This window comes from Periophthalmus magnuspinnatus, chromosome 24, assembly GCF_009829125.3.
Source record: "Periophthalmus magnuspinnatus isolate fPerMag1 chromosome 24, fPerMag1.2.pri, whole genome shotgun sequence".
In the NCBI taxonomy this organism is placed as follows: Eukaryota; Metazoa; Chordata; class Actinopteri; order Gobiiformes; family Gobiidae; genus Periophthalmus; species Periophthalmus magnuspinnatus.
In genome coordinates, this window is record NC_047149.1 from 3,754,735 (window position 1) to 3,782,733 (window position 27,999).

General features: G+C 41.2%; 1 protein-coding gene across 1 annotated transcript; it reads right to left on the bottom strand.

The window, feature by feature from the left end:
- Nucleotides 1-101: 101 nt before the first annotated feature.
- Nucleotides 102-27,969, bottom strand: apobb.1 (apolipoprotein Bb, tandem duplicate 1). The gene is made up of 29 exons (XM_055232130.1): nt 27,885-27,969; nt 25,113-25,145; nt 24,613-24,725; nt 22,949-23,094; nt 22,283-22,424; nt 21,885-22,025; nt 19,506-19,630; nt 18,777-18,862; nt 18,134-18,578; nt 16,246-16,360; nt 15,913-16,059; nt 15,362-15,573; nt 15,082-15,277; nt 14,600-14,767; nt 14,020-14,223; nt 13,642-13,809; nt 13,159-13,364; nt 12,571-12,753; nt 12,342-12,472; nt 11,747-11,957; nt 10,423-10,595; nt 9,724-9,884; nt 9,532-9,641; nt 8,672-9,045; nt 2,481-8,507; nt 2,286-2,397; nt 2,151-2,174; nt 1,681-1,864; nt 102-1,278 (listed from the first exon to the last, which is right to left on the bottom strand). The coding sequence occupies exons 1-29, from the start codon at nt 27,934-27,936 to the stop codon at nt 283-285; spliced, it is 11,385 nt and encodes a 3,794-aa protein (XP_055088105.1). The 5' UTR covers nt 27,937-27,969; the 3' UTR covers nt 102-282.
- Between the last annotated feature and the right edge of the window lie 30 nt (nt 27,970-27,999).

The following is a 27,999-nucleotide window of genomic DNA, read 5'->3' on the forward strand; positions in this document are numbered from 1 at the left end:
CTAGTTTCAGTACTCAAGGTATGGTAAATGAATAGTTATTATGAAAGTAGTTATGCTAAAGAAAATGGACCCAAGAAAAAGCATAGTCAGACAGGAACAGGTTAAGTTAATGTTTTTTTATTGATGCTCTTCACACATTGCACAGTGGTAGTAAAACGGTATATATTTGCAATGCCTCACATAATAAAGATGTAGCATTCACATTTGTATAAATAAAGAGCAAAGTGAGTTCATCATTTCTCCTTCTTTGGGTGAGGTGGTGGTAGTGTTTGTTTGAGCTCCTCACTGAAGCAAGGGGAAGGGCAGCTCAACCTCCAGGCGGCCATCGCTGGCTTTCACATATCTCTGAGCCTCCTCGGACACCTGCTGCACAGCGCTGTTCACGGTCACATTGAACTGGTCGATGACGTAAATAAACATATCTACAACATACTCAAAGACAGGGTTCAGCTGTTCCATATCCAGGGTGGACACTCGGTCTGCAATGTCCTTCACGGCGGTCACCACCCATCTGTATGCTGCGTTCACATTGGCCAAAAGGGCATCCAGATAGTCGGACTTGATGGAATCGACAAACTCTTGGGTTTTGTCTACAACCGCTTTCAGGGTCTCACTGATCTTGACCAGCATAGTATCCAGGCTCTCCATGTTGTTCACGAAGTCCACCATTTGGTCAAAGATGCCTTTGCCAGTTGTTTTGACATTGTCGATGATTTGACCAACGGTCATCACATCTCCGATTGGCATGCGCAGCTCCACGGTGCTAAAGGTGTCCACAAAAGCATTGTAGTAGTACTCCATGCTGTCATAGACAACTTGGATGGTGGTGCGAAGAACATTAGCAATGCTGGTGGTCAGATCCTTCAGAACAACAGGCAGGGTGGTCATCTCCTCAGAGCCAGGAAGACGGAACTGGGTCTCCCTGAGCACTTTGATGGCAGCATCCAGGAAAGCTTGGACATTTTTCTGGAACTCAACAATGAAGTTGCGGAAAAAGATGGAGAGCTGGCTGAGCTGGACGTCGTAGTTGATGGCAGCGTTGTAGGCCTCATTGATTCTGGCCACAATGGTGTCTCTCCACTCCAGCACGTTGCTTGTCAGTAGGTTGTTGTCAATGAAGCTTTTCAGAGAGGACAGGACAGCGGGGATCTTGGCTTTGAACTCAGACAGCATAGCTTTGGGGGCCTCCATGTTGTAGGCCACCTGAAGAATCATCCTATCACTGTCTTTGGGAGTGGAACGCAGTACCAGGATGTCAACATCAGCATCTGGGGAGGACTGGGGAAGATAAAAAAGGCACTGTTAAATCATCTAAATGTTTACAATTTATTTTATGTTTCAGTGGCTCTGAAACATGTCTGTAAGACATGTTTTTATATTTATCTTTGTGTCTTGTGACATTTTCTTTCCATGTCTTTACATTTGGTTTGGACAAAACAGTGCTAGTGAGTTACATCTCCTTGAGAGGCTCCAAAACACAATGCTATAATGTCAACAAAAACATTAAATACAATCAATTTAAAAAAAAATAATTACACCAAAACTGTGAACTAGATTGGAGAATTTATTCATTACAAATCTTTCAAAATCTCATCTTGTCTTGTTCTCATGGACCCAATATTGTGTCACGTCTCATCTTGTGTCAGAATTGAGTCTCGTCTATTGTCTACAGATACTTACAGGGTAGCGTCCATAGAGTCTTCCGGTCATCTGAGATGGGATTTTGCCGTTGACCTGCAGACCCAGGAATCCAGCTGAGGGAGAGGACAGAGAGGCACTGATGCCATTTCTGCCAGCAGCGTAGCGGAAGTTCATGTCAGTGAAGGTTGGGCTGTTGATATCCATGTTCAAAGTGTGGCGAGAGCTGCAAAATAAAAATTGAATGAAATAATAACAATAAAAAAATAACTGTCTATTAAACAACACACACATATGTATACACACACACACACACACACACGTATGTGTATATATATATATATATATATATATATATATATATATATATATATATATATATATATATATTTTTTTTTTTTTTTTTTTTTTTTTTTTTTTTTTTTTTTTTTTTTTTTTTTCACTGCACAAAGTGAAATCATATACAAAAAAATACTTAAACAGTAAAACAAAATGTTACATGTTATATTTACCTGTCATCAGCCTGGCGTTTTCTCCTGAAAATTAAGAAAACAACAAATATTACTTCACATAAAATACTTTCAGTTTGTATAATGCTTTTACATAATGTTAATTATAATTGTCTTATAAAATTCAAAGAAAGTTACCTCAAAGCCTGAGTAATAACATGGGTGACGTCCATGTTCATGGCAGCATTGGTCAGCACAACCTTGTTGTTCATGTTCAGGGCATCATTCTCATAGTTTGTGGTAGAAGAAGCTGCAAAAATACAAATAAAAGAAGATTAGTCATGCAATGCTGAAAAGATATTTCTATGAGTGTATGTGATCATTTGAACTTACCATCCAGGTCATACTCCAGAAGGCTCAGGGGAGAGGTGGCAGAGGACTTGGCAATAACCTTCAGGACAGGGTAATCTCCCTCAGCTTCGACCACCAAGTTGACTGTGTAGACAGGGCTCACAAACCTGCTAGTGGATGCAGCCTTCTGCTTGTCAGCAGTCACCTCAGCTGTTGCCTTCTCATAGATGGTAAGATCACCAAAGTTGGTGGGCTGAGAGAGGTCAATCTCAATATCAGCAATTAGAGAAGAGATGGGAGCAAAGTCGATGGTTCCCTGGGCAACATGGCGTCCTTTGGTGTTGAAGTTGAACAAGTTGGCTTCATTGTTTCCAGTGTACTTCAGCACAACGTAGACACGGCTAAGAGCAGCTTCAATAGCCAGATTCTCATTTACATCAACAGCAAAGATCTTGTTTGCACCCTGGTTCAGCTTGGCGTCAGCGATTACCTTGGCATTGGAGCGAAGACCGTCCTTGTTCAGGTAGAAGTTCAGCTCATTGTCCAGGACTCCCAAAACCAGATAGTCCTCCAGCATGGTTCCATCCATGTTAGCCCTGTTGGAGGTCTCCATCGACAGGTATTCAAAAGTAGCCTCCATCTTGGTGCTGTGTTCTGCCTCAGCCTTTACCACGGCATTAATTCTGGGGATATTGAGCTGACCGTTCACCCTGAAGGTGGAAGCAGCATTGGGCTTGGCCTTGTTGTCTGCGACCAAGTTCTGGTTGATTTCCAGATTGAGAATAGGCAGGGCAACTTTTCCAACTGTGGCAACAGAGACAGTGGTTTCGTAGGTCTCAGTGCTAACACTAACGGTGCTGTCATGAGTGCCTTCGATGTGCTGATTTTCCAGAGACAATGAATTGGCCAGCTTAATTCCTCTTCTGGTGGTCAGGCTGGTAGTGCCGTCGAGTTTAGCTTTCAGACTCTCGAATACAGAGGCGGTGGTGGCTCCCAGGCGGAAAACAATGTCATCCTCGGTCTCCAGAGCAGCATTGAGGTTCAGGTTGATGATGGCAGATTTAAAGGTCAATTCAGTGACAAGGTTGCCAAGATCTGGAACCTGAATCAGACCCATGATATCGAAAAGTCGAGGAGCCATGCTTTTCTGGTAGGCAACTTTGGCATCAAGGCTCACAGACTGCTCAGTGGTGGTCAAGATGTCCTTCAGGACTGTCTGCTCATACAGATTCAGGTTGCTAACTTCTGGTGTGCGGAAGTCAACAAATGGAAGCTCAATCTCTGGGATGCTGATAGGAGAGGTCAGGAAATCGAGGTTGGCCTGTCCATCAACGCCAAGAATAACAGCGATTTCCTTCTCACTGTTGTCCACGGTGAGGTTGACAAAGACCATGTTCTTGTTGAAGCGCACCATGTTGACTGTGTTGATCTTCTGCATCTCAGAGTTCAGATAGGCAGAAATTTCATTTTGAGCATCCAACTTGGCTGTGAGAGATCCAAGAACGTTGACTTTGTTGGTACCCTTGTTCTTCAGTTCAAAAACAAACTCTCTTGGGCTGATCAAGTACTTGAAATCATTAGCAATGTTGCCTTGGACTGGGCCAACCAGCTCAGAGTTGTGGTTGGCAGTGATGTCAACCTTCATATCAAAGAGGTTAGCCTGTCCAACTGCTACAATCTCACTGGACTTGAGGAATGGTGTCTCAGCCTCATTGCGGATGTTGAATTTGAGATAGCTAAGGGTGCCAGCTTCAGCGTTCACAACCTGCTTCATCTTGAGGATGGCAGAATCAGTATCACCATTGAAGGTCAGGGTGATCAAGCTGGGAGTCATTGTCAAGTCGAGGTTGCTCTTGTGGTTACCCTCCTCACCATTGTAGGCAGTTTTACCTGTGTTGTCAACTGTGACGGTGATCTTCAGGCCATCAAGACGGGCAATTGCCTTTTGAGCGCCATTGGCTTCAAGTTTGACACTGAAGACAGGGATATCAACAATCTGATTGAAAGTGGTCTCAAGGGAAGCAGACATGCCATCTTCAAGTGCGATAAAGGCCGTGTTCATGAAGTCAGCTGTGTATGGTGCAGTTGCAACCTTAACTGTAGTCTTAGCCTGAGCTTGGGCAGATTTGCCATAGAGATTCAGAGATCCCTGATGTTCAACTCCAAGAGCAACATGTTCAAATTTCACAGTCTCACCAATGACAATACGGCTCATCTTGGGGATTGCAAGTCGAGCAGTGGAATCAATCTTGTAGTTAAAGATGTCATAAGCTGGGCACACACCCTGGGAGGTGATGAAGGCAGTCATCTGAGGAGACTGTTCATTTTCGGTGGAGTTTTGCAGCTCAGCAGTTGTCTTGGTGCTGTACATTGGGGTCTGCACTCTGATCTCTCCGTAGAGCTTGCCAAAGCTTGGGATGGCAAATTCGCTTGGGATGGTTGGCAGCTTGATCTCAGGAAGTTGCAGTGACTTGACAAACTTCTCCACAGGCACCTCTGGGATGGCGGGGAAGGAAATGTCAGACAGAGTGAATTCTGGGAAAACAATTTCTGGCATGACGGGAAGGAAGTTAAAGCTCAGGTCTCCAAAGAAAGCATCTACATCCACCATCTGGAAGCTGAAGTTCATGATGTATTCAATCAGCTCGAAGATCTTCTGTTTGATGTCAGCAAAGGCAATTGTGGTGGCAGGAACAGTGTACTTGCCCAAGACTGTGAATTCAGGAATGTCAATCTGGGTTGGGATCTCAAATTCTTGGAGGGCTGCCAGTTTGAATTTCATGGTAGGCACTTCAAGATCAGTCAAAGGCACAGTGAATGATGGAGTATTCAGCTCTACCTGTCTCAATGCATCCAATATACCAGCGACCATCTGTTTTACATCTTCCAAGAACTTTTGGTCTGGAGCATACTGGCTGATGAAGTTAACAGCTCTGATGAACACATTGTTACCAATTGTAATAACTTCTGTGTAGATTTGACTCACAAGCTCCAGTCCAGATGTGAAGTAATCTTTGATTTCCAGGTCTTCAATTTGCTGCTTCACATAGTCAACCAAGGTCTTGCTGTAATCAACAGCTTGAACTGCCATGCCTTGAACAGATTTTACAATTTCTGCAATCTTGACTTCTCTCAGGCGTGCACTGATGTCCTTAGCAGTGGAGAAAACATAGTTAACAAAGTCCCTCATCACCTGAAGTTTCTCTGGGATTTCAAGTGCCTTGATAGCATCATTGATGTAAGCTGTATACTGAGCAATAAGCTGGTTGAGGTTGTTCACCAATTCATTATACTCCATAGAGTTCAGCTTCTGGACCAAGCTCTCAATCAAGGCGTTCAGGTTTGCAATGATGTCCTTCATTTCAGTTGCTTTGATGTATTCAATGGTGCTCTGGACAGTTTGCATAACTCTAGTTGGGATGTCAGCATCTTTGACCATTTGGACAACAGCAGAGATAGTTTCTTCAATTTTGACTTGTTTGATGACGTCAACAGCTTTCTCCAACAGAGCCTGCACCTTCTGGTCAACCTCGAATTGCACAAGCAGCTCTCTAAGTTTAGCATAGACGGCGTTGAATTTGCCCACAACATCAAGGTCCTGTATGACTTTCCAGATGTAATTGGTAGCATCAGTGAACATCTCAGTGGGAATCACACTCATAAGTTCATCAATGTAGGATCTGATGTCAATGGATACATAGATGTCTTTAAACTGCTGGTAGATCTGCTGGACATCAAATTCCTGTACCATTCTCTTAAAATTGTCCAAGAACCATGCCACTGTTTTTGTAACATCAAATTGGTTGTCAAGGTCGATAAGGATCTCAAGTACGCTTCCTCTGAGTTTTTCCATGTTGAACTGCTGGATCATGTCAGTCATGGTTTCAATCACATAAACAATCAAAGGTCTGATTTCATATGCCTCATCAATGGCCAAGAGCTGCTCCTGAATCTTCTGTACAATGGTGTCAGGCAGGGTCATGTTCTCCATAATCTCTTTCATCTTGGCAACAAACTGATTCACATAGGAGCTGAAATCAGCAAGCACATTTCTCACTGTCTCATTCAGGTTTCTCAAAAATCCTTCAACATCTTCCATAGTGATGGCATACTCCTGAGTGAGGTCGCTAAGGAATTGCTTGAGCCCGTTAATCTTCTCTTCAAGGTTCAGCTGCACAATGAAGTTGCTGACATGCTGAGGAATAGCTTCCAGTTTAGCACGCACCTCCTCGTTGTTGATGAAGTCCAGGACAGCCTCAGCTACATAGACGAAGGCACCCTTCAGGTTTTCCACAATAATGGGGAAGGACTCCATGAGAGGAAGCTGGATGACCTGCATGTTGGTGTTTTTGTCATACTTCACAAAGCCAGAGACAGCAAATTCCTGGTTCTCTGCATTCTCCTGGTTGAGAAGGTTTGTGAGTAAGGCGCCAGACATCTCAACTCCCACCCTCTCAGCTGTGTTGTACAGGCTCATGTCCTGGTTGAATACGTGGTTGTTCATCTTGGACCTCAACCTATAGCTTGTTTTCTGTTCCTCAAGGGACAGAGCCGTATCCCACTTGTTGTCGAAGGTGGTCTCAAGTGCCATGCCATTGTCAAGGGCCTGAGTCATTGAAGCTCTCCATTCCTGGGTGTTGGCGAAGGCAAGAGGCTGAGCCTTGACAAGGAACTTGCCGTAGAGCTGAGCAGAGTGCTTTCCATACAGGGTCAGGTCACCATCAGCGTTAAAGATGGCATCGAGGTTGAAGTCGAAGGGAACAACGCTGCTGCGGACGGTGTAGTCAAAGCGCATAGGCTGGGAGTTGAAGCGGGCATCATGGGAGAAGCGGGCAGCCAGACCAATCACCTCGAGCTCAGTGTTATGGTTCATGTGCGTACCGAACACCTTGCCTGTGGTGCTGGTTTTGGCATTAGCAGTCATGTCAGCATAGTTGATCTGATAGATGTGCTTGATTTCTTCCTCACCATAGATGGCCTTCACACTTCCAGTCAAGTCGATCTTGTACAGCTCGGCCTGAAGCTGGGCCTCATTGATGAGGTTGGCTGACAGGAGTTTCAAGTTGTTGTTGACATTTGCAGAAACGATGTATGGCATCATGTTGAAGGCAATGTCGTGAGTATAAGTGGCATATTCACTTGCCAGGGCTTCAGCCTTTGAGGTGAATTCAATGCTGGACAGAGTAAGGGTCAGGGAGTTAGCGTTGTCAACCTTTGTGTCATACAGAGCAGCTTTGTTGGTGATGGAAAGTGTAGCTTTGGAGGTGTCAACTACACCATTGAAGGTGTTCTCAACAGACAGTGGGCTCTGGAGAGTGTTGGTTCCACTCACAACTAGGCCTTCCTGATTCAGTTGCATGTTTGCCTTGTGGATTGCCTCATTGTTCAAAAGCTTGAGGGTGGCATCACTGTTGACAGCCAGACCTCCGGCGTTCAGAGAGGCGGTCATTAGGGAGTACACACGGTTCTCAGCATAGTCAGAGTTGGTCTCCATTCTCATCACAACCTCACCAGCACCGGCAGCGGCCTCGATTTGGTTCTTCATCTTCAGACCCATAACTTCAGCATTGGCATCGGATTTCACAGTCAGTTTCTGGTCTTTGAAGTCAACTGAGGCGATATGCACAACTGTACCATCAAAAGCATTAGTGTTGGACAGAACTGAGAGGGCACCATCGCGAAGCTCTGCGTTGAAGGTGTTCTGGGCCTTGGCAAAAGTGGAATCAATCTCCACTGAGGACTCGATCTTAGCTTCTGGAGTGAATGGAGCGACGCTGGCGGACTGATATGAGACTACCTTGCCATAGACGGCGCCAGCCTTGAGCAAACCATCAAAGTTGCTGTCAATGGTGAGCTTCTCAGTGTTCAGTCCAGCAACACCATTGTATTCAGTATTCACACTGACTCCCAGGGGGCTGGTGGCATCGATCTTGATGTTAGCTCTGTAGATGAGTTTGTCAGCCAGATTTATCTCCTCAACAATATTTACATTGGCCTCGAGGAACTTGTGCACCAGAGATCCCTTAGCTTGACACTTCAGGACATCAGCAGGGACCACCATACCCAAACCTAAAAAAAAAAAATGTTGTATATTAATAAATAGTTAAAGAAGAAATTTTAAACTGCACTAGGATATTAAAATTTGCCCAAATACACAATGGTTCTTACAACCCTATTTGCTAGTCTGGACCTGGCTATAATACAAAATTATTGAGAATGTTTTTGTCAATTACCTTCAAATTTGACTGACAGGACATCAACTGGAGAGGTACCAGTCACAGCAATGGTAGCAGAGTAGCTTGGTGTCTCCACAATGTCTTTGCCGGCAGCTATTGTAGCCTCCATGTCATAGAGGTTGCTCTTCAAGATGGCGGAAACCTCAGCTTTGCCGAAGAGAGGGACATAGAGAGTGAAGCCCTCGGGGACAAACAGCTCGGGCACAGGGATCTCCATGGGCACAATCTCCAGTTCGATCTGAGGCACGGAGATTCGGGGAGTGTTCAGGACTTCGGGGAAGTTGAGGTCCATGGTGGATTTCCCTCCGAATGGCATGGGGATGTATACGGACCAGCGCTCGTTGTTGAAGTAGTAAACAGCTTTGGTCTCACTACAAGAAAGAAAATAGTTCATGGGTTAGATGTTTTTGCAAATGCATTGTCTAATGGTTACAATATTTACATCAATCAAGTGTGTTCTATCTTTAAATTTGTTCACTTAGCTTATCAAAAAAATTTTGAATACACTTTTCTGACGAGCATTGCGATTACGATTTCAGTAGTAGGATTAACACAACCAGGAGCATTTGAGAGAAGACTGAAATCTGAGATGCTAAATTAATTCAATAATCCCTTGCATTTCAGAACATATTTGCAGAGATACTATAAAGTTAGCAGAATTTATATGGAATTAGGTGAGATATGTATGTTATTTGTGAGTAAAAACATAAATTATTGCTGTCTTTTTGATTTGCTCATTGCGATTATTCATTTTGCAATTGTGACAATCTGGAATATATCAGACGCTACATTCTGACAGTCTTTAACTTACTTGAGAAGTACTTTTTACTCTTAAAAAAATAAATGTATTGTCTTACGTGTTGAGGAAGAGTCTCTCGGGCATGGTCAACTCAGGCATATCAGGCAGTCTGAAGTTCTGGATGTATGGGAGATCAGCGCCGTACTTCTCCATGTAGTTGTTGGAAGCCTGTAACATGACAAATTGGATTAGAACAAGGCAAAAACCAAAGTAACCAAATGTATAGTGACTTTATTTTCTTCTGTCCTACCTCCACAAGTTTGGTGAGGATGTGGCGGACCTTCATGTCGGTCTGTCCAACCTGAGTGTCCAGGATCTGCTCTCCATACTGGGCCAGGATCTCTCCCATGGGCAGGTTGGCGGTCTCAGCGTTCATGTCGGATTTGAACTGAGCTTCGACTTTGCTGCCGTCTGCAAGACAAGATGTCCCAAAGTTATTTGGAGGAAATGCTGTCAATGCTGAATGCTAATGGTTCTACAATATCTCTTTATGTAGACATTTGAGATTTGTATTCCTGTTTTCTGGTCTTGCTTTGGTATGGGTAACTTCTTTCCAAATGTTTAATGTTTGGTGTTCCTGATTTCAACTTTGGTTAAAGGTGCACAGTGCAACTTTTCTAGTACACGGCCCACCACCTGTTGTTTTCATAGAGAGGTCATTGCTATGCCTGAATTTTCCACAGTATGGCATTAAACTATTTCCAGATTTGTGGAGAGAGATGTCTTTCAAGGCATGTTTGATCAATAGAAACACCTGTAATTGAATCATTGCAAGATAGAACAGTTTAATGTGGAACTTTCCAGGCAAAGAAATAAAATCTCCATGTAGACAAGATAGTGGTCTGTTGTCTACTGCAAAAGTAACATGGTGGACCTTTAATCCAGATTTTATTTCCTTAGTGATGCACTGCCTTACTATATCTGAAATGGTAGTTGTACATCCATTTACCGTATTTAAGAGTGATCTTCTGCTCGGATTTGGCTTCCAGGACCTTGATGTCGCTCTTGAGCTCCAGCTTGATCTCCTCATCGCGGTTGAGGTTGGCGGTGAAGGTGGCATCAGTGCTCAGGATTGGCACCAGCATCTGCAGCTGGAGCATGCCTTCAGTCATCTCCCTCAGCCTGGGAAAAAAAACAGGTACACACTGTTAATACATCAAATTCTTTATCTATTACAAAAACAAATGAGTAGCAGCTATATAGTGCTTCAATCTAGTAGTGTATGCATGTTGTTTGGAGCAGAGTTCAGACTTTGGAAGAATACATTTGTATGTTTATATTTTGTGTTAAACAGGGACACTGAAATATTCCTTTCATGTTCATGAAGATTAAAGCATTCAGAGCTGCCTCTAGACTACTTGTACTCTAACAATTCATATTAAGAGAAACTATTGCTTTTCATAAGTACTGTGACTTTTTTCAGTTCAGTCATGTTTTCTGAGGCCTCTGCAGCTTGAGGCCCTTGGCAGTTGTCTGGTTTGCCTGCCTCATTTTGGCGGCTCTGCTTGCATTAATTCATTAATTAATTCATAATGGTGTGTTTTTGTTGGTCAGAAATTGATTGACTTAATGCCATATTGTGGAAGATTCCAGTCAAAGCAATAAAATCTTCATGGAGACAGCTGAGTGGTGAACCCTCTACCAGTCTTGGGTAGTGTTTTGGCTAGTGTTGCTTTAACCTCCTGAGACCTGGCTTCCTCATATGTGGACAACACATTTTGGGTTGTCTAGGCCACAATGAAGAAGAATAACAGCATACAAGAACAGCAACAATGCAAATATATTATATATTCATTTTTTAACAATTTAGAATGTTTAGAATATTTTATTTTATTATTTTTTTTCTTCCTGCACCTGTCAGCAGCTCTTCACACAAGACACATTGTTCCAAGAGGCACAATTGTTGTTTCTCATTTTGTTTTTACATTCAGGACAAATGTTGCTGTGTTCAGGGTCTTAAATAGTTTTTGCAAATCATTACTCAAATGTTTTATCAAAATGATTAAAATGTCCACATATGAGGACATTTGATTTACATATTTTTTTTTCTCAGAAACTACATAAAAAGATAATTCTTTGTATTTACACTCATCAGGTCCCAATCAGCCCAAATAACAAAGAGAAGTTAATAAAGCCACGTCATGCAAGAGCTCGGGTCTCAGGAGGTTAATATTTGGGTGCTTAATGCATAAGTGTAGTAGTTTAGCTGTTTGGTTCTTAGTTGAGAAATAGGTAAAAAGGTTAAAGTAAAAGCCATGAGAATGTTGTCTTACTTGGCGCGTCCAACCAGAGACAGCTGTGGGATGTTCTTGTTGATGAGGTCCAGGGAGATGGAGTGGGTTCCTTTGCCCTTGGTGTTCCCATCCACAATGCCAAGTCTGAGTCCAGCTTCCACGTCACAGTCAGGGATCTGCACTTCAGCCGTCACCACGTTCCTTCGGCGATTGTACTTCAAGATGGCACGGGCCTCTGTGGGCTCACCTCCTGGGGACAAGGGTCGGATATGGTCAGTAATAGGAATCATATTTAAAACTGGTGGATCATGTTGTAAATATATCCTGTATATAAGGTAAGGACAATATAATTGGAGAACAAAGTAAGTGCAGTAGTGGGTGTAATGCCAGTGGTGGTGAAAATGGGAGATGATCTTCAAGTGAGTGAAAAGTGAGGGGAAACAACTATAAACTATATATAATGGTTATAAGCTCTGAACAGTCAATTTTGCATAAAATCTGTGTTAGAAATGGTATTATTAACAGTAACTATATGTTGAGTAAAGCTATCCTCAAATGTGTTCTGTACTTGTAACTTATTTAGACAGTACTGAACTAACGGCATGTTTGTGTTTTTTCAGATGTGTGGTGGTACCTTCGGCTCTCAGGATGAACTTGAAGGCGTCGACCTTCTGCTTGCCCTCCTCTCCTTCACGCAGCAGTTCATAGGCCAGAGTGGCAGTGTACTCAGTCACCTCACCAGTGGGCATCAGCTCCACAGCAACTCTATGAGCACAATTCAACCGTTACCACCATTTTAAACCCCCAGACTGATCCATACCATTCTAACTGCTTGTGTTTTCAGTGCTTGGTGCCTGACTCACTTGCTGTCTCCTGTGAAGGGGAAGTAGGGGGTCCTCTCCACGTTCCAGGCATCGTTGTACTGCAGAGCATAGCAGTACTTCATTCCAGAGAAGAAGGGAGTGCATTCATCCACGCTGACAACGTCCATCGGCTTAGGAGGGATGACCAGGGTCTCAGCTCCAGAGCGGGCCACAAGGCTGTTCCTAAAGGTCAACCAAAGACACATGTTGAGAAGATGTTGAAGGAAGTATAACATAGTAAATTAACAAATGTTGATCTTTTCTGTTCGTGACTCTAGAGCTTGCTATATCCCAACAAAAATCTGCAATTTGACAATATTAATTTTAACTCCCCCTCATCTGTATTAAATATTATTGGCCTAGAGAATCCTATGATAATGATTTAAGTCTTTGTTCATGCTTTGTTAAGGCTATTACATTTGTGTTTCATTTATTTACAGGCATGTTTTAGAACTATTCTGATAGATTGTAAAAAAAAAAAAAAAAAAGATACATGACTATAGTTATCAGAAGAGTCCCCCCAAATGTTGAGATCTTACCCACCCTTTGTTGACTCCCATGTTTTCTGAAGCCTGTTTGGGGACTTACGTGATGTGGACGAGCTTGGTCTTGGTCTGGGGGGCGGGCAGTCTCAGCTGGACTTGGCCCTTCTCGATGGTCACCTTGGCGCTCAGTCCTGACTCGTGGTAGATGTTGGTGTGCATCTCCAGACCAGAGTCAACGTACTCGGGGATGTGGGTGCCCACCTGGGTCACGAACTCGATGCCAGCGGAGGGCATGAAGGCCACCTCATTCTGATGAAAAAGAGAGAGAGGCTAAATTAGTTAGCAATACAGTGGGTTACAATCCGGAAAATAAAGTTACTGAAAATCCCTGCCTCATCGTAGTTAGTGATGGGACATTCGGCTCTTTTATGGGATCTGAATCTTCAGGATCCATTAATTTCATAGAGCCACTTAAAAGATGGGCTCTTTTTATATTTATATGACAGAAGCCAATGTAAAAATGTATTTTTACTAATTGAAACAGTTGTGTTGTACAAAACTATGCCTTAGATACAACTATCCTCACCATCTGGGGGGAGAGCTTGAGTCCTCCCTTGAAGCCAGGGGCGAAGGTTCCGGACAGGGCAATCCTCAGGGGCACACCAGTCAGAGTGGGCAGGAAGAACTCATTGTCCATGAAGATGTAGTGAGCATACAGAGACGTGTCAGTCATGGTGGTCAGGGCCTTCACAACCTGCAATCACACAATAACATACTATTGATACTTTGCAGTTGATGCCATCACCATCTCCTGGGGATGCGATGCTAACTAGTTCAGTTTTTCATGTTTTAAAGCAATAAAAATCAGGTAGTGTAATTTAAAAGTATGTTCTACCTTCAGTCTCTAAAAGGTTAAATCAAATGTCATGTTAGAAGATGAGATGAGCAAACATGTCTTGCTTACATCGACAGGGAACATCTTGAGCATGGAGTCCACAAACATGGCAGCAGAGTAGGCCATCTCTTCCATCTCGGTGGTCTTCATGTATCCCAGCTCGTTGCCAAGGAGACGCAGGTAAACAGTGGCCTCGGGAGCATCGGACGTCTTCAGATCATTGACAAGTTTCTTCAGGTTCTGGCTGATGTCCTTCACCAGGTTCTGAGAGGTCTGGGGATAGGAGGAGAAGTGAGTACAGCCTAAAGGACTCTCTCTCTCTGAATGGTCTCTACCTAAACCCCAGCACCTGCAGACAATCATGTCTCAGTGCTAGTGCAGCCTCTCTGCAGCTCAGTGAGTAAATTCTTGGGGGTTCTGAGCTTTCACATGAAACCTGTCCATATAGTGACATTGTAAATACGTTTTTTAAGTTGACAGTGATTAACTTTTTTGTTCAGTCATTTTGTTGTTTTAGCACAAAATGTAACCTTGTACTTGTTTTGGTTTTCCTTCTGTTAAGTTTGAAGTCATTTTATATATTCTTTTGTCTCACAGATAACATTTTTATTTTTATTCCAGTATTAAACATACTAGTTGTCTGGGTTACCTGTCTCTTCTTGCGGTCACTCCTCAGGCCGGGCAGCACATTCTGGAGCATCAGAGGCACGTTGTCTGACACAAAGTACATGGTCTTCAGGGCGGTGTCAGGGAAGAAACCATTCTCTCCAAAGAGGGCCTCGACGGTGGGCTCAAAGCCTTTGCCCTCCATGCCAACCTGGAAGCAACACGGACAAAAAGACCTGGTTTACATCTGGTTTAGTCCTGGTTTTGAGCTGGTTTTGACTTGGTTTTGACCTTGTTTATACCGGGCTTAGTCCTGAGTTTGTCTTGATTTAGTCTTGGTTTAGTCTGGCTTTGTCCTTGTTTAGTCCTGGTTTAGTCCTAGTTTAGTTCTGGTTATGTCCTGATTTAATCCTGTTTTAGTCCTTGTTCAGCCCTGGTTCAGACTTGATATAGTCCCAGTTAAATTCTGGTTTAGTCCTGGTTTAGTCCCTGTTTGTGTATGCATTATTGACTAGAACGTCCTACCTCCATCATGTCCAAGTCGAATCCAAAGGCCTTGAGGGTCATCTCCAGCATGACCTCCTTGGGCAGGTAGCTGGCTCCTTCGAAGATCAGGTTGCTCTGGATCAGGCCCACCTTCAGGTTCCTGGAGAGCTTCAGGCTGTCCTCCACGGATCCAAGCTGGTTGTCTGTGGTGGCGTCGAAGATCTTCTGTCTAAGTCTGGGCAAGAGAGAATCAACAATATGTATAAGTTAACATAACAATGGTAAGATGTATTATGTGACAGGCAGAAGCAGGCCTTACTCCTGAGTGGTGGGCTCAGTGGAGGTACCGATGTTCTTGATGTGGGAGATGATGAAGTTCTTGATCTGGGCATCTGGCTCTGTGGGCAGGGCAGACATGAGCTGGGCCAGTTCACTGGGCTGAGGGTCCTTCATGAGCACCAGGTAGGCAGCGATCCTCTTCTGAACTGGGGCGGAGCTGTCCAAAAGCACCTGCATCAAGGTCTCTCTGCCCTGGAAGAGAGAAGAGAGGGGGGCGGGTCATTTCATTTTCATTTTTTGTAGCATTAGTATTGGACAATTGGTTAAATGTTCAAATAAAAATGCCATTTTCATTTTTAGATTATCTTGAAACTTTAGCAGCGGTAGAAGAAGTACATTTGAATGAAGCACTTTTGAATACTTTATCTTTTGAATGCGTCTTCTTTTTGTGTTTGTTAATATGGATGCATTTAATTAAAAAATGTTTTAGGATACAACACCAGAGATCTCAAGTCACTATACAGCCAGGTATTTTCCAGATACCAATACTAATGCTGATGTTCTCTAGCAAAGCACTACTGGGGCCCTTACCTCCTCGGGCACGGGGGCCAGTCTGAAGACCTGGATGGCAGCCAGTTGGACCTCAGGAGCAGCCTCGGGTTTGTTCACACACTCCAGCACAGCGCCTCTGACTGCAGGGCCAGCATTAGCCATAGCGGGGGCCATGTTTCCAATTACCTGCAAATGCAGCAAGTTTAAGTATGAACCAATTCTGATAACAAAGAAAGATCATTCTTTTTACAAGAAAACATAGATCAGAAATAAAGGAGCTAATTCATTCGTTTACACAACAGAATGTTTAGATTTGTCACTCTGACATAATGAACAGATTTATGTGCAATGTTTTTTGTGCAGGCACCATACCCTGAGAGTGAGGAACATCTGGTCCTTGTCTCCAGAGCAGTCTCCAATCTGACCGACCATGAAACGGGCCACAGAGAAGATCTCAGGCACCAGCTGACGTTCAGCCTTGTAGAACCTGGAACAGAAGACAGGTAAGTATTAGGGGGGGTATTCGTTATTAGTATAAAATGTTATCTTATGACACTGGATTGAGGAAGGCTAAGTCTTAACTGACAACATTCTAGTGACTGGGTGAATGTATAGGGTGGCAACAATGCGCCACTGCTGCCCCCCTGTACGTCAAATACATTTACAAAGTATTTTTATTAGTCTTTTGTATTTATAGTAGTTATTATAATATTTTTGAAGTAACTATTACATTTGTTGTTTTCTTTTAGCACTATGGTATGGTATGGTATGCTTTTATTTGAACAGGGACAGTGCACAACATTACATTGACCTTAAAAAAGCAGGAAAGATGTTTGGTGGCAGGTTATAGCAAAAATACTAATTTCCACCTGTGGTCCCTGGACAGGCTGATGTTTAATAAAAATAAGTTTGGTGTAGATGGATAAAAAAAACTCTAAACATATGGTACATACATCGAATACAACACATCTCACCCTCAAATATGACATTTCTAAAAACATTCAGTTCACCCCCCACCCCCCACCCCCACACACACACTTCCATACCAAATTATTCACATACACAAACACTGAGTTTCAGATATGCAAATACTCTTTCTTTCATACACATTCACTAATGAGTGCAAATTTGCTTTGATATTAGCCTTTTCTTTGTCACCTGTGCAAACTTTTGAAAGCTTGTGGATGTTATAATCTCATTTGACAAACTATTCCACTGACTCGTAGCAACAATCGAGAAAGCCGATTTAGCGAAAGAGGTCCTACATTTTGGAACGCTGCACTCTCCTCTAGAGGTCGCCCTAGTGACTCCAGTTGTTTTTTCTGAGCTCAGTGAGACAAAACTTTTTAGGGAAGGACTAGCAATACCATGAATCATTTTAAATAGCACACAGATGTTGGCATATATTAGCAGATTATTAAAGTTTAGAAAACCACACTTGGAGAGGATATGACAGTGGTGATACTGTCTGGGTTTTTTGTCATGAATCTCTAGCGCACATTTATACATTGATTCAATAGGATTTAGAGCTGTTTTGCAAGTCTGTGACCAGCTTGTTATGCAGTACAGAAAACATGACAAAGTCATAGAATTTAAATACATGTTCGATGCCTCGGTTGTAAGAGACTCTCGTATGTACCTAAAATTTGCCAGATTAAATTTTAGGGAGTTACAGTTTTTTTTACATGATTCTTAAAGGTTAAGTTTGAGTCAAGAGTAACACCTAAGTAAGAAAAATAGTTAACATTTTTTAATTTTTTTGTCATTAATATAGATATCTGGCTAATCTGAATATTTATGCCTATTTGTAAAATACGTTGCAACTGTCTTTTCTAGATTTAATGTGAGACAAGAATTCTGCAGCCAGGCAGCAATCTTTTGCAATTCACTTAATATCATGGCCACTTTTTTCCCATGACTGAACAGGACTGTATCGTCCGCATACATGATGACATTTATACTGCACACTGAGGGGAGATCATTGATGTACATACTGAAAAGCAGAGGCCTTAATATAGAGCCCTGCGGATCTCCCATGGTGCAGTCTTTAATGGGGGACAGGGTGTGATTTACTCGAACACACTGTTTCCTGCCACTTAGGTATGATGTAATCAAATTTTAGTACTATACATAAACACAGTAATATTCCTACGTATCTATGGTTTTATGAATCTCAGATAGCGGTTGAATGACTCCCTGTGCATCCACAAATGATTGATGAAATATACCTAAGCTCACAATAGTATTAAAGTGCACTGACCTGTTGACCACATTGCTCAGGGCGTACAGAACGGGTTTGCTGGGTTTCTGCTGAGCCATCTGCAGCATGTCGTTGATGAGGACGGGAGAGGGGTTGGCCACCAGGCCCAGGGCATAGACGAAGGCATCTACCTCGGGTCCGCTGGTGGGACGTGCCCTCAGGAGCTCCATGATGGCGCTGCTGCACTCGGGGGTGCCGCACTGGGCCAGGACCTGGTAGGTGAGCATGGGGGAAACCTCCAAGGCTTCGGGCAGAGCGGGGCTCAGGGTGTCCAGCTTCATGCCCCTGACCATCAGCACCAGCTTGTGGAACAGGTGGGCTCTGGTCTCTCCGTCGGTCTCGGGCAGAGCAGACAGTTTCCTCAGCAGCTCCAGAGCAGCATCCTTGTCCTGGGTCATGGTACGGTCCTCCACCATGTCGATGCTCAGGTCCTTCACGATGGATCCTGAAAGCAACGCAAAATGGTTTCATCTAGGGCTGTGCAATTAAAGAAGCACTATGTAACTTTTCTGCTTTTCTTGTTTTGCCTAAAATGTTTCACACTATGGCAGTGAAGCTAACTCAAAGTAAATGTACACTAATAGGCAGAAGCCAGATACAAATTACAGCTAAAGCCAAAGCAACTCAAAGTATGGTGGCTCACCAATGTCAAAAACTCTGTCATTGTGGGGGGCGACCTCGATCAAAGTCACTTCCTGCTTTCCAACGTTGGTCACTCCATATTCTCCCCTGTTTACAGAAAGGCCATGGTTAAGCAGCAGCAGTAGCACATGTAATTCCCTCATTAATAATACATGTATGATAGACAGGTGGGTAGTACTCAGTTACATTTACATGAGTAACTTTTTAAAGGCTTGTTTTTGGAAACCATACTATTTCTCCTACATGAGTACTATTTTAGTTGAAGTAACAGCACTCTTGCTTGAGCAAAAGTTGTGGTTTCTCTTCCCGTTTTGAGCAAGTTTGCAAGTGACTTGAGCTTTATGTCGACAATATGAAATGATTTGAACATCTGTGTTTCTTGCAGCTCCTTCAGATATGATTTAGTCATATGTTTATGTCTCATGATTTATCTGTTTGAAAATACCAGATTTTGTACAGTATTTCATGTTTTGTCCTTCAAATTACATTCACTTCAAATTATAAGTCAGATGTTCCGACAGTCACTCTAACTTACTCTTACTCTTGAGTAATAGTTTTTACTACTACTTTTTACTTACTTTTACTTTTACTTGAGTAATTTCTTAGACCACTACTTTGTACTTCTACTCAAGTGATACTATTTTGAAGTAATGTTACTGTCACTTGAGTACAGTTTTTGTGTACTCTACCACCTCTGCTGATCGATGATATAGATATAAGGGCTGCTTACTCAGAGGAGAAGGGGACGAGGAGGTGTTTCTCAGTGCAGGTGCCAGACACGATGTGGTTCTTCTCTTCGTCGAACTTGTAGTTGCAGGTCTGAGAGCTGCGCACCAGCTGAGCCAGAGGGTAGTGCTGCCAAAGAGAAGACGATGTTTACTCTCTTTTCTTTAGTACTTTTATTTAGTTTAATTAAAGGTCCTATATCACTAAAAATCAACTTTTGTGAGCTTTAAGCCATGTTCTAATGCTGTTACCTTCTCAAAAACATTCACACATTCAAAACAAAGATTTTAAGAATTTTGTAAAAACCCACTGAATTTGTTTATTGCAGATGACCAGAACATGCTAAACTTTAAATTAACTAATGAATTTGAAATAAACAAAATATTACAGGCATTCACAAACTCTAAAAGGAAGGATAGTTGGGGAACAGACAATGCACTCCTGAAAAGACATAAAGAAATGTTTGTAACTTCTATTACATATATAACAAACAAATCCATCAAGGAATGCACATTTCACATTGCTTTTAAAACGGCAGTAATCACACCAGTATTTAAGCAGAATGTATGCAATTACAGGCCAATTAGCATACGTCCTGTGGTCTCAGAAGTTGTGGAGAGAGTAATTGCTGAACAATTAAAGGAACACCTCTCCAGAAATAATTTGCTATATCTCATGCAATTTGGATATAGAAAACACCACTCCACCAAAACTGCATGCTGTTATTTCATTGAGACAGTAAAGGCAAAGCTGGACAAGGGCGGTGTTGTGGGTGCCGTATTTTTGGAGCTAAGTAAAGCTTTTGACACGGTCAACCACTCAGTGTTACAGAGAAAGCTCACCCATTACAATCTGTCTCACAGTGCACTGCAGTGGATAGAATCTTATCTTAAAGACCGTGTCCAGTGTGTACGCATCAACTCAAAGCTATCAACATCTAAGGCTAATGATATGGGTGTCCCACAAGGCTCTGTCCTTGGGCCATTGCCATTGTGATGTGGACATACAAATGTATGCGGACGATGCTGTTGTTTATGTACATAGGAGTGAAGCGACCAGTGTGGCAAAAAAACTAACTGATGTTATGGAAAACATCTCACACTGGCTACAATCTGCTTCTCTCACTTTGAACACAAACAAAACAGTGGCAATGTACTTTACTAAGACACAAAAATCGAAGTCTTCCTTTCCATGTATGTACATAAATAAGAGCCAAATCAAAACAGTAGAGGAATTCAAATATTTAGGAGTTGTTCTGGATACAATCTTTAGTTTTAAAAAGCATGTTAAAAAAGTTTCTAATACTTAGAAATATAGTCTGTCTGTGTTTAGACACATTCAAAACAAATTTACCAACAATGCTGCAAAAGTGTATCTAGATGCAATGATCATTTCACATATTAATTATTGAATATCTTGTTGGTCTCAAGCAAGTGAGACAACAACACAACCTTTAAAGTCCTTATATAATCAAGCTTTAAGATACCGGACAAAAAGCCACTGCGATATCATCATTGTCTGATATTTTCACAACATAACACAAACTTTGACAATTTAATTACCTATTCAAATGTGAGATTAGTCTTTAAAATCTTAAATAACACAGTGCCTCATGCAATGAAAACATTTTTGCAACTCTGCTCTGAACCAAGAGCCAGAATCTCCAGGTCCACAAGTCACAATGAGTGCAGATTACCTAAACACAACCTGGCCTTTGCACACACAGCTTTTTCTTTCAAAGCATCAAAGAATGGAACAAACTGCCACAAAGTCTGAAACTTTCCTCTGACATGAAAAACTTTTCATTTAATGTTAAGAAATTATTATTAGAGAATCAGCAGTGTCAGCATTAAGAATGGTAATGGTATGATATAGTTTTAGTGAGATTTTATTGTAAAATGTTATTGTGTAATAATTGGTCATTTGTAGTGTGTGAGGGTGTATTGATTATATTGCTTACATTTTATATTGTATTTCTCACCTGCATAGGGACTACAGATGGAAACTAGCTTCAGCTATAATCTGGTGTAAAGCATCTTTAATGTTTTTGCACATTGTCCCTGTCAAATAAACTAATAAAGAAAGAAAGAAAGAAAGAAAGAAAGAGTAACACTTTTTTATTATTAGTCTGTCTACATCTCCAAAGCTCAAAATGCTCTGTTCTACCATGTGATGATCTAAATGATTCCAGTGAAAGTGACTGAATCAGAGATCAGCAAATAGCATAATATTGGCCCTTTAACATTGAAAACGATTCATTTTACTGACTTAAACAAGACTACCACTAGGTGTTGACAGAATGAAAGCTGATTGGTTGATTCATCTCTATGAAGCTAACCAGTGTTCCAGATGAGTGATGGGCCTAGTGTACCCAGGCTCTTACCAGTCCAGTGAGCAGGGCCAGGGGGCTGGTCTGGTCACGGAGGGGCACGAAACGGTCACATCCGGACAGATCTCTGGTGAGGGTCATCTCTGCGGGGTTGGACAGGCTGTAGGAGTTCTTACACAGGCCGTGGATGGTGGGCTGAGGGAGCAAGAAGCAAGAGTTTTCATTGCAGTTGTACGTATGGATGGTCCAATATGGATTTTTAGTCTATATGGACATCCTACTGTTGCGGCCAATAACCAATATTTGCTAATACCGATAATACGCTTTTAAAATCCATTGCAAGGACCAATTTTATGTTAAGTTAAAATGAAGTTTACAAATTAACTTTTCACTTTTTTAAAAATAACAAAGCTAACCAACCAATCCTCCTCCTCCTAATCCAGTTGGCGTACCGTGTATTTGTTGTCCTCCAGACCGGGGGCAGCCAGGGCGGAGACGATGCCTCTCTTGATGTTCAGGATGGTGGTGGTCTCGCCTTCCTCGGGGTAAAGCTTGATCTGGTTCTTCTCATTCACCTGGACCTTCAGAGCGTATCTGTAGAGACAATGGAGCATTTTTTTTTGAGTATTTAAGGGTCCATATTATGCTATTTTATAATGTTGTTTCCTCATCACAAACATACTGAGTCCCAAACCCCCTTGCTCTCCACACTAAGTCACTCTCCCTTCAGAGCGCTATCACAAGCAATCAGCTGCATCTTACTAATGAAACTACTGCACATCACATCAGGTTTGTCAAGTTGTTGTGTACAGTTTTGTGTCATGTTTTTGCATATTTATGGAGAATTGTCGTGTGGGAGCATGGGTGACGTAGGCCTGTGGGTGGAGCATTGGCCCAGGAGAGCTCACTAGATTACTCAAACATACGTGGATGACATATAAAACCTCTTCAGGCATGTTTTTGATGAAGGAACTACATGATAGAAAGCTCCAAACAAATTGATTTAGCATAACACTCCGTCTTTAAACCAGTATTGCCGTTTACAATGAGCAAAATGTTCTAAATACTATATAAATACTAAATAATATAATGCATCTTTTATGTAAGTCTTATCGTACTTCTCCATCTCAGCAGCAAAGGCGTCGGAGCTGGCGGCGGGTCGGAACACCACGTTGCCGTCGGCGTCCACAGAGTCCACCTCGCTCAGGCTGCATTCGCTGGTCTTCACGATGAAGCTACAGGCCTGGGGCACTTCAATGTCAACCTGCCAGGGAACACCAGGAGGTCAGAGTCAAACACAGGAGGACAAACCCATTTGGATTTGAATGTTTTCACTTTTGTTTTTGGGTCAGTTTGCTCTCTGAAGATTTTTTTTTAAATTAATTTATTTTTTAAAAAGGGACAATGCACATTAATCAACATTACAAAAAAAAATGTAAATGTGCCCGAGTTAGCTGACTAGAGCTAATTTTCATGGGTTGTCCCCAGGCCAGATGTAACAAGGCAATTTACAATTAAGAGAACATTTCTTATCAAAAACATTCAAAGATAAGAATTAAACATATTGAAAGACAATATAATGTGGACATAATTAAAAATATGTACATTTTTGTAGAATGTGACAATGATGATATCTGTAATGTTTTTTATCCAATGTTTTTAGAGCTTGTTTATAAAGTGATTCTAATTGTTTTATTGTTGTGAATGAAATATTGGACCAACTGACTATGCAATATGTAAGATGAGAAATAATCATGGTAAAGAAATACAATTTGGCAGCTTTAATTGACAGACTATCTCTAATGTATTTAAAATTTGACAAACAAAATTTTACTTTCTTGCATAATTTTTGAATATGAGTTTTGAAATTAAAATTTGAATCTAGGTATAATCCGAGATACTTGAATTCTGTAACTACCTGTATCGTTTGGCCTGCTATTGAAATGGCTGACATTGTTTGTAGGTTACTTTTGGAAAAATACATACAAACTGTCTTAGAGAGATTAAGTTGAAGACAAGAATTTTCAAGCCAGATTATGATCTGTGACATGGCTGTTGTTAGTTTTACTGCTACGTCCTCAGCAGTTTTTCCATGACAGAAGATGACCGTATCGTCAGCATACATTATGGTGGTACAGTTCTCACACACCGATGGTAGATCATTAATGTACATGCTGAATAAAACTGGACCAATAATCGAGCCTTAGGGAACGCCAGTGGATAGTTGTAGAGGAAGAGAGTGACAAGTTTCAATTTGAACAGTTTGTGTACGGGTTGACAGATATGACTGAATTAGATTAATAAATTCATTCGAGGAATTAAAATTTTTAAGTTGTTGCAATAATATTGAATGGTTGACCGTGTCAAATGCTTTCAGTGCCCCCTTTATCCATAGATGATTTGACTTTTTCCAAAAAATAACATGTTGCCGTCTCTGTAGAATGGTTGGTTCTGAAACCAAATTGCATTGGATGTAATGAAAAAGAACTGTGATTAAGATGATTAGTGATTTGTTTAACTACAAGTTTCTCAAATATTTTTGACACATTAGGTAGTATACTAATTGGCCTGTAATTAGCTGTGAGTTGGGGATTACCACCTTTAAATATTGGAATAACACTTGCAAACGTCCATGATATGGGTAATTTCCCTTGACTGAGCGACATATTGATTATATGTGTTAACGGTGTAGATGTATGTATCTCTAAACGTAACGTAACACATACAATCCTATATTCTGCAGTGTCTGGCCTGCAGCTGTGAGCACATGTGGGGCCGGTACCTTGCATGATCCCTTGGGTCCGTTCTTGAGGGCGGAAGCTCCATTGATGGCGTTCAGGGATTCGGCTTCATACAGGTACTGGTACTTGTGCAGGGTCTTGTAGCGTTTGGCCACTGTGCAAAAAATACACAAGTCAATAATTGTCTATTTTATACCTGAAGAGAATTTAACTCTTCTTCTTTAGACAATATACTGTTATTTTCCACATTAAATGGTAGTACTTTCTTTTCTATTCCATGTGTGTTATATGTGTGTAATCCTCAGTGTCCAGTAGGTTCATAGTGGTCCATGGGTGTGTACTAGTCTGTGTGTCTTATGCTAAGTTCATTCTAAACATATTCAGGAAAGATTCATTTCTGTCCTGTGAATGTGACTTTTTTAGTATCGATACCTGCTCAAATGAAGATCTGGTATTAGTATAGATTAATATCAGATTTTTGATACTTTTAACAACCCTACTATTGTATAATATTTATGTATAGAGATATGGTGGGACTTACACTTGCAGGTTGGTTCTTCTTCATCTTGGGCATCTGTGGGAAGAAAACAGAGAATTTAAAATCTTTTAGAATTGGAATATACACAATTTGAGGACTTTTCCCCATTCAACAGATATTAATATTTAGTTTTAAATAGTTAATAGCTATGGCAACAGTCCTGTGACTGAAGTAAAAAGACAAATCTCTTTACGACTGTAACCTCTCATTTATTTGACTTATATTATTTTATGTATTAACATTAATTTGGGGCATTAGTATTTTGTTTATTACTTTGTACTTATTTTATTAATAATTAATATTTATTTATTATATTATGTTTGGGTAAACTACATTTACTTCAATAATAATGTTGGTTCCTATTGTTGTTGAGGTACAGCACATTTGGGGAGCGCACTGAGAAATGTGCGGGAGTGTGAACGCACACAGGGCGTGCACATGTGGAAAAAGGTTGAGTTGTTGAATAAAGAGATGAGCTGTGCACTGTCCTGCCGTGTTAATGTATGTTAGCAAGGAAAACAGCAAGAAGATACATTATATTATATCTAACTGTAACCCGCCATAACCACAGCCTCAAGAGACTGGTGAGACCAATATATTAGGGTTACACTTTACTTTACTTTACTTTACTTTATTTTATTTAAAGGACAATGTGCAGTTACATTAAAAGATGGCTGCACCAGATTTAGCATAATGCTACTTTCCATCTGTAGTCCTAAAACAACAACTAATATAACAGTTAAACAGCAATTAAAACAACAATTAACACATACAATGTAAAAACAATACAGTACAGATCGGTGCAAGAATTCAAAAGTACAGATTATTCAGTGTTCAACAGACTAATAAAACAAGTAATAAAGGAACAATAAAATAGTCAAGTAGAAGTAAAATTGCAGCAGTTACTTAAAGTGCACGGGGTCAGTATTATTTAAAGTGCAAGAGGTAAGTAAAGTGCTTCAGTATGTTTAAAGTGCGTCAGAAAAAACAATAGCAATAGCAGTAACAATAGCTATAACAATGGCTACCAGATGTACCCACGAGGGTAGCATCCGGTAGCTATATATCCAACTGGTGTGGATACAGCAGTAAATAAGAGTCATCTGATAGTCTGGATACCCATCTGGTATTGTTAGTGAGCACAAGACTGGTGCTCTAAAAGCCAATCTTTGACGGCCCGTGAGAAGCTGTGAAAATCTGCCATGTTCTTTAAGTTGTCTGGGAGCCCGTTCCATTCTTTAACACAACAATAGAAACCCCCAAACTGTGAGGCAGTGTTCAAAGATCACAGACTTATCAGGACTCAGACAGGCCCGCAGTATCAGAGCTATAGATACAGCCACAGTATACAGGTCTATGGACATGCTGGACATGTTATGTAACTGAGTCTCATCAGAAACCCCACAACTCCAACTCAAGGAAACATATGAATCACTTTTCTAATCAAGGTTACTCCATATATTATGTGAGACTCATTTTGTTAGAAAGCAACAAGTTATTGAATAGCAAAAAGAATCATTGTGATCAAATTCATTTCTACAGAATAAATAAGCAAGATTTTAGAATTTAGCCACAAAACAGTGAAAACAGGGTAGTTACAGTGGAACTTATTCTACATGAAACAGTTTGGAATCTGAGCTCATGTTAAAGACAAAGCCAACACGCCCTTTAACCTCCTAGGACCTGCCACATTTTGGGTTGTCTAGGCCACAATGCAAACTTTTAGAAGAAGAATAACAGCATACAAGAACAGCAACAATGCAAATATATTCAATTTAGATTTTAAAAATTAAGACTTTAGAATGTTTAGAATATATATATTTTTTTTCTTTGAAGGCACATGTCTCCCTGCTCCTGTCAGCAGCACTTCACATGAGACACATTGTTACAAGAGGCACAATTGTTGTTTCTCATTTAGTTTTTACATTCAGGACAAATGTTGCTGTGTTCAGAGTCTTAATAGTTTTTGCAAATCATTAGTCAATTATTTTATCAAAATGATTAAAATATCCACATATGAGGACACATCGTTTTACATCACTTTTCTCAGAAACTACATAATGTAAAAAGATAATTCTTTGTATTTACACTCATCAGGTCCCAATCAGCCCAAATAACAAAGAGAAATTAATAAAGCCACGTCATGCAAGAGCTCGGGTCTTAGGAGGTAAAAATGTATGGAGGACATACATATTTACTTCAGTTGATTTTTAAAGAAACACACTTTCTAAAGAAATGCTTTATATGCTGACTATAACTCATTTAAAGTACACTTTATGAGCCTTATAAAGCCATTACAAAGTATTTAAATACATTTTACTGCAAGTGTAAGTGCCTAGTAAAGTGAAGGCTGTGTGGTACAGGTATAAGTACAAAAATTACATTGTGAAGGCTGTGTGGTACTCGCAGGTATAAGTACTAAAACTACATAGTGAAGGCTGTGTGGTACTCACAGGTATAAGTACTAAAACTACATAGTGAAGGCTGTGTGGTACTCACAGGTATAAGTACTAAAACTACATAGTGAAGGCTGTGTGGTACTCACAGGTATAAGTTCTAAAACTACATAGTGAAGGCTGTGTGGTACTCACAGGTATAAGTACTAAAACTACATAGTGAAGGCTGTGTGGTACTCACAGGTATAAGTACTAAAACTACATAGTGAAGGCTGTGTGGTACTCACAGGTATAAGTACTAAAACTACATAGTGAAGGCTGTGTGGTACTCACAGGTATAAGTACTAAAACTACATAGTGAAGGCTGTGTGGTACTCACAGGTGAGTGATATGCAGAGCAGCAGCAGAAGGCAGAGCTTAGTGTCCCCCATGGTGGGTTCTCTCAGCTCTCTTCTTGGGTTGGCGAGTACTCAGACGAGACTGCAGGACCAGCC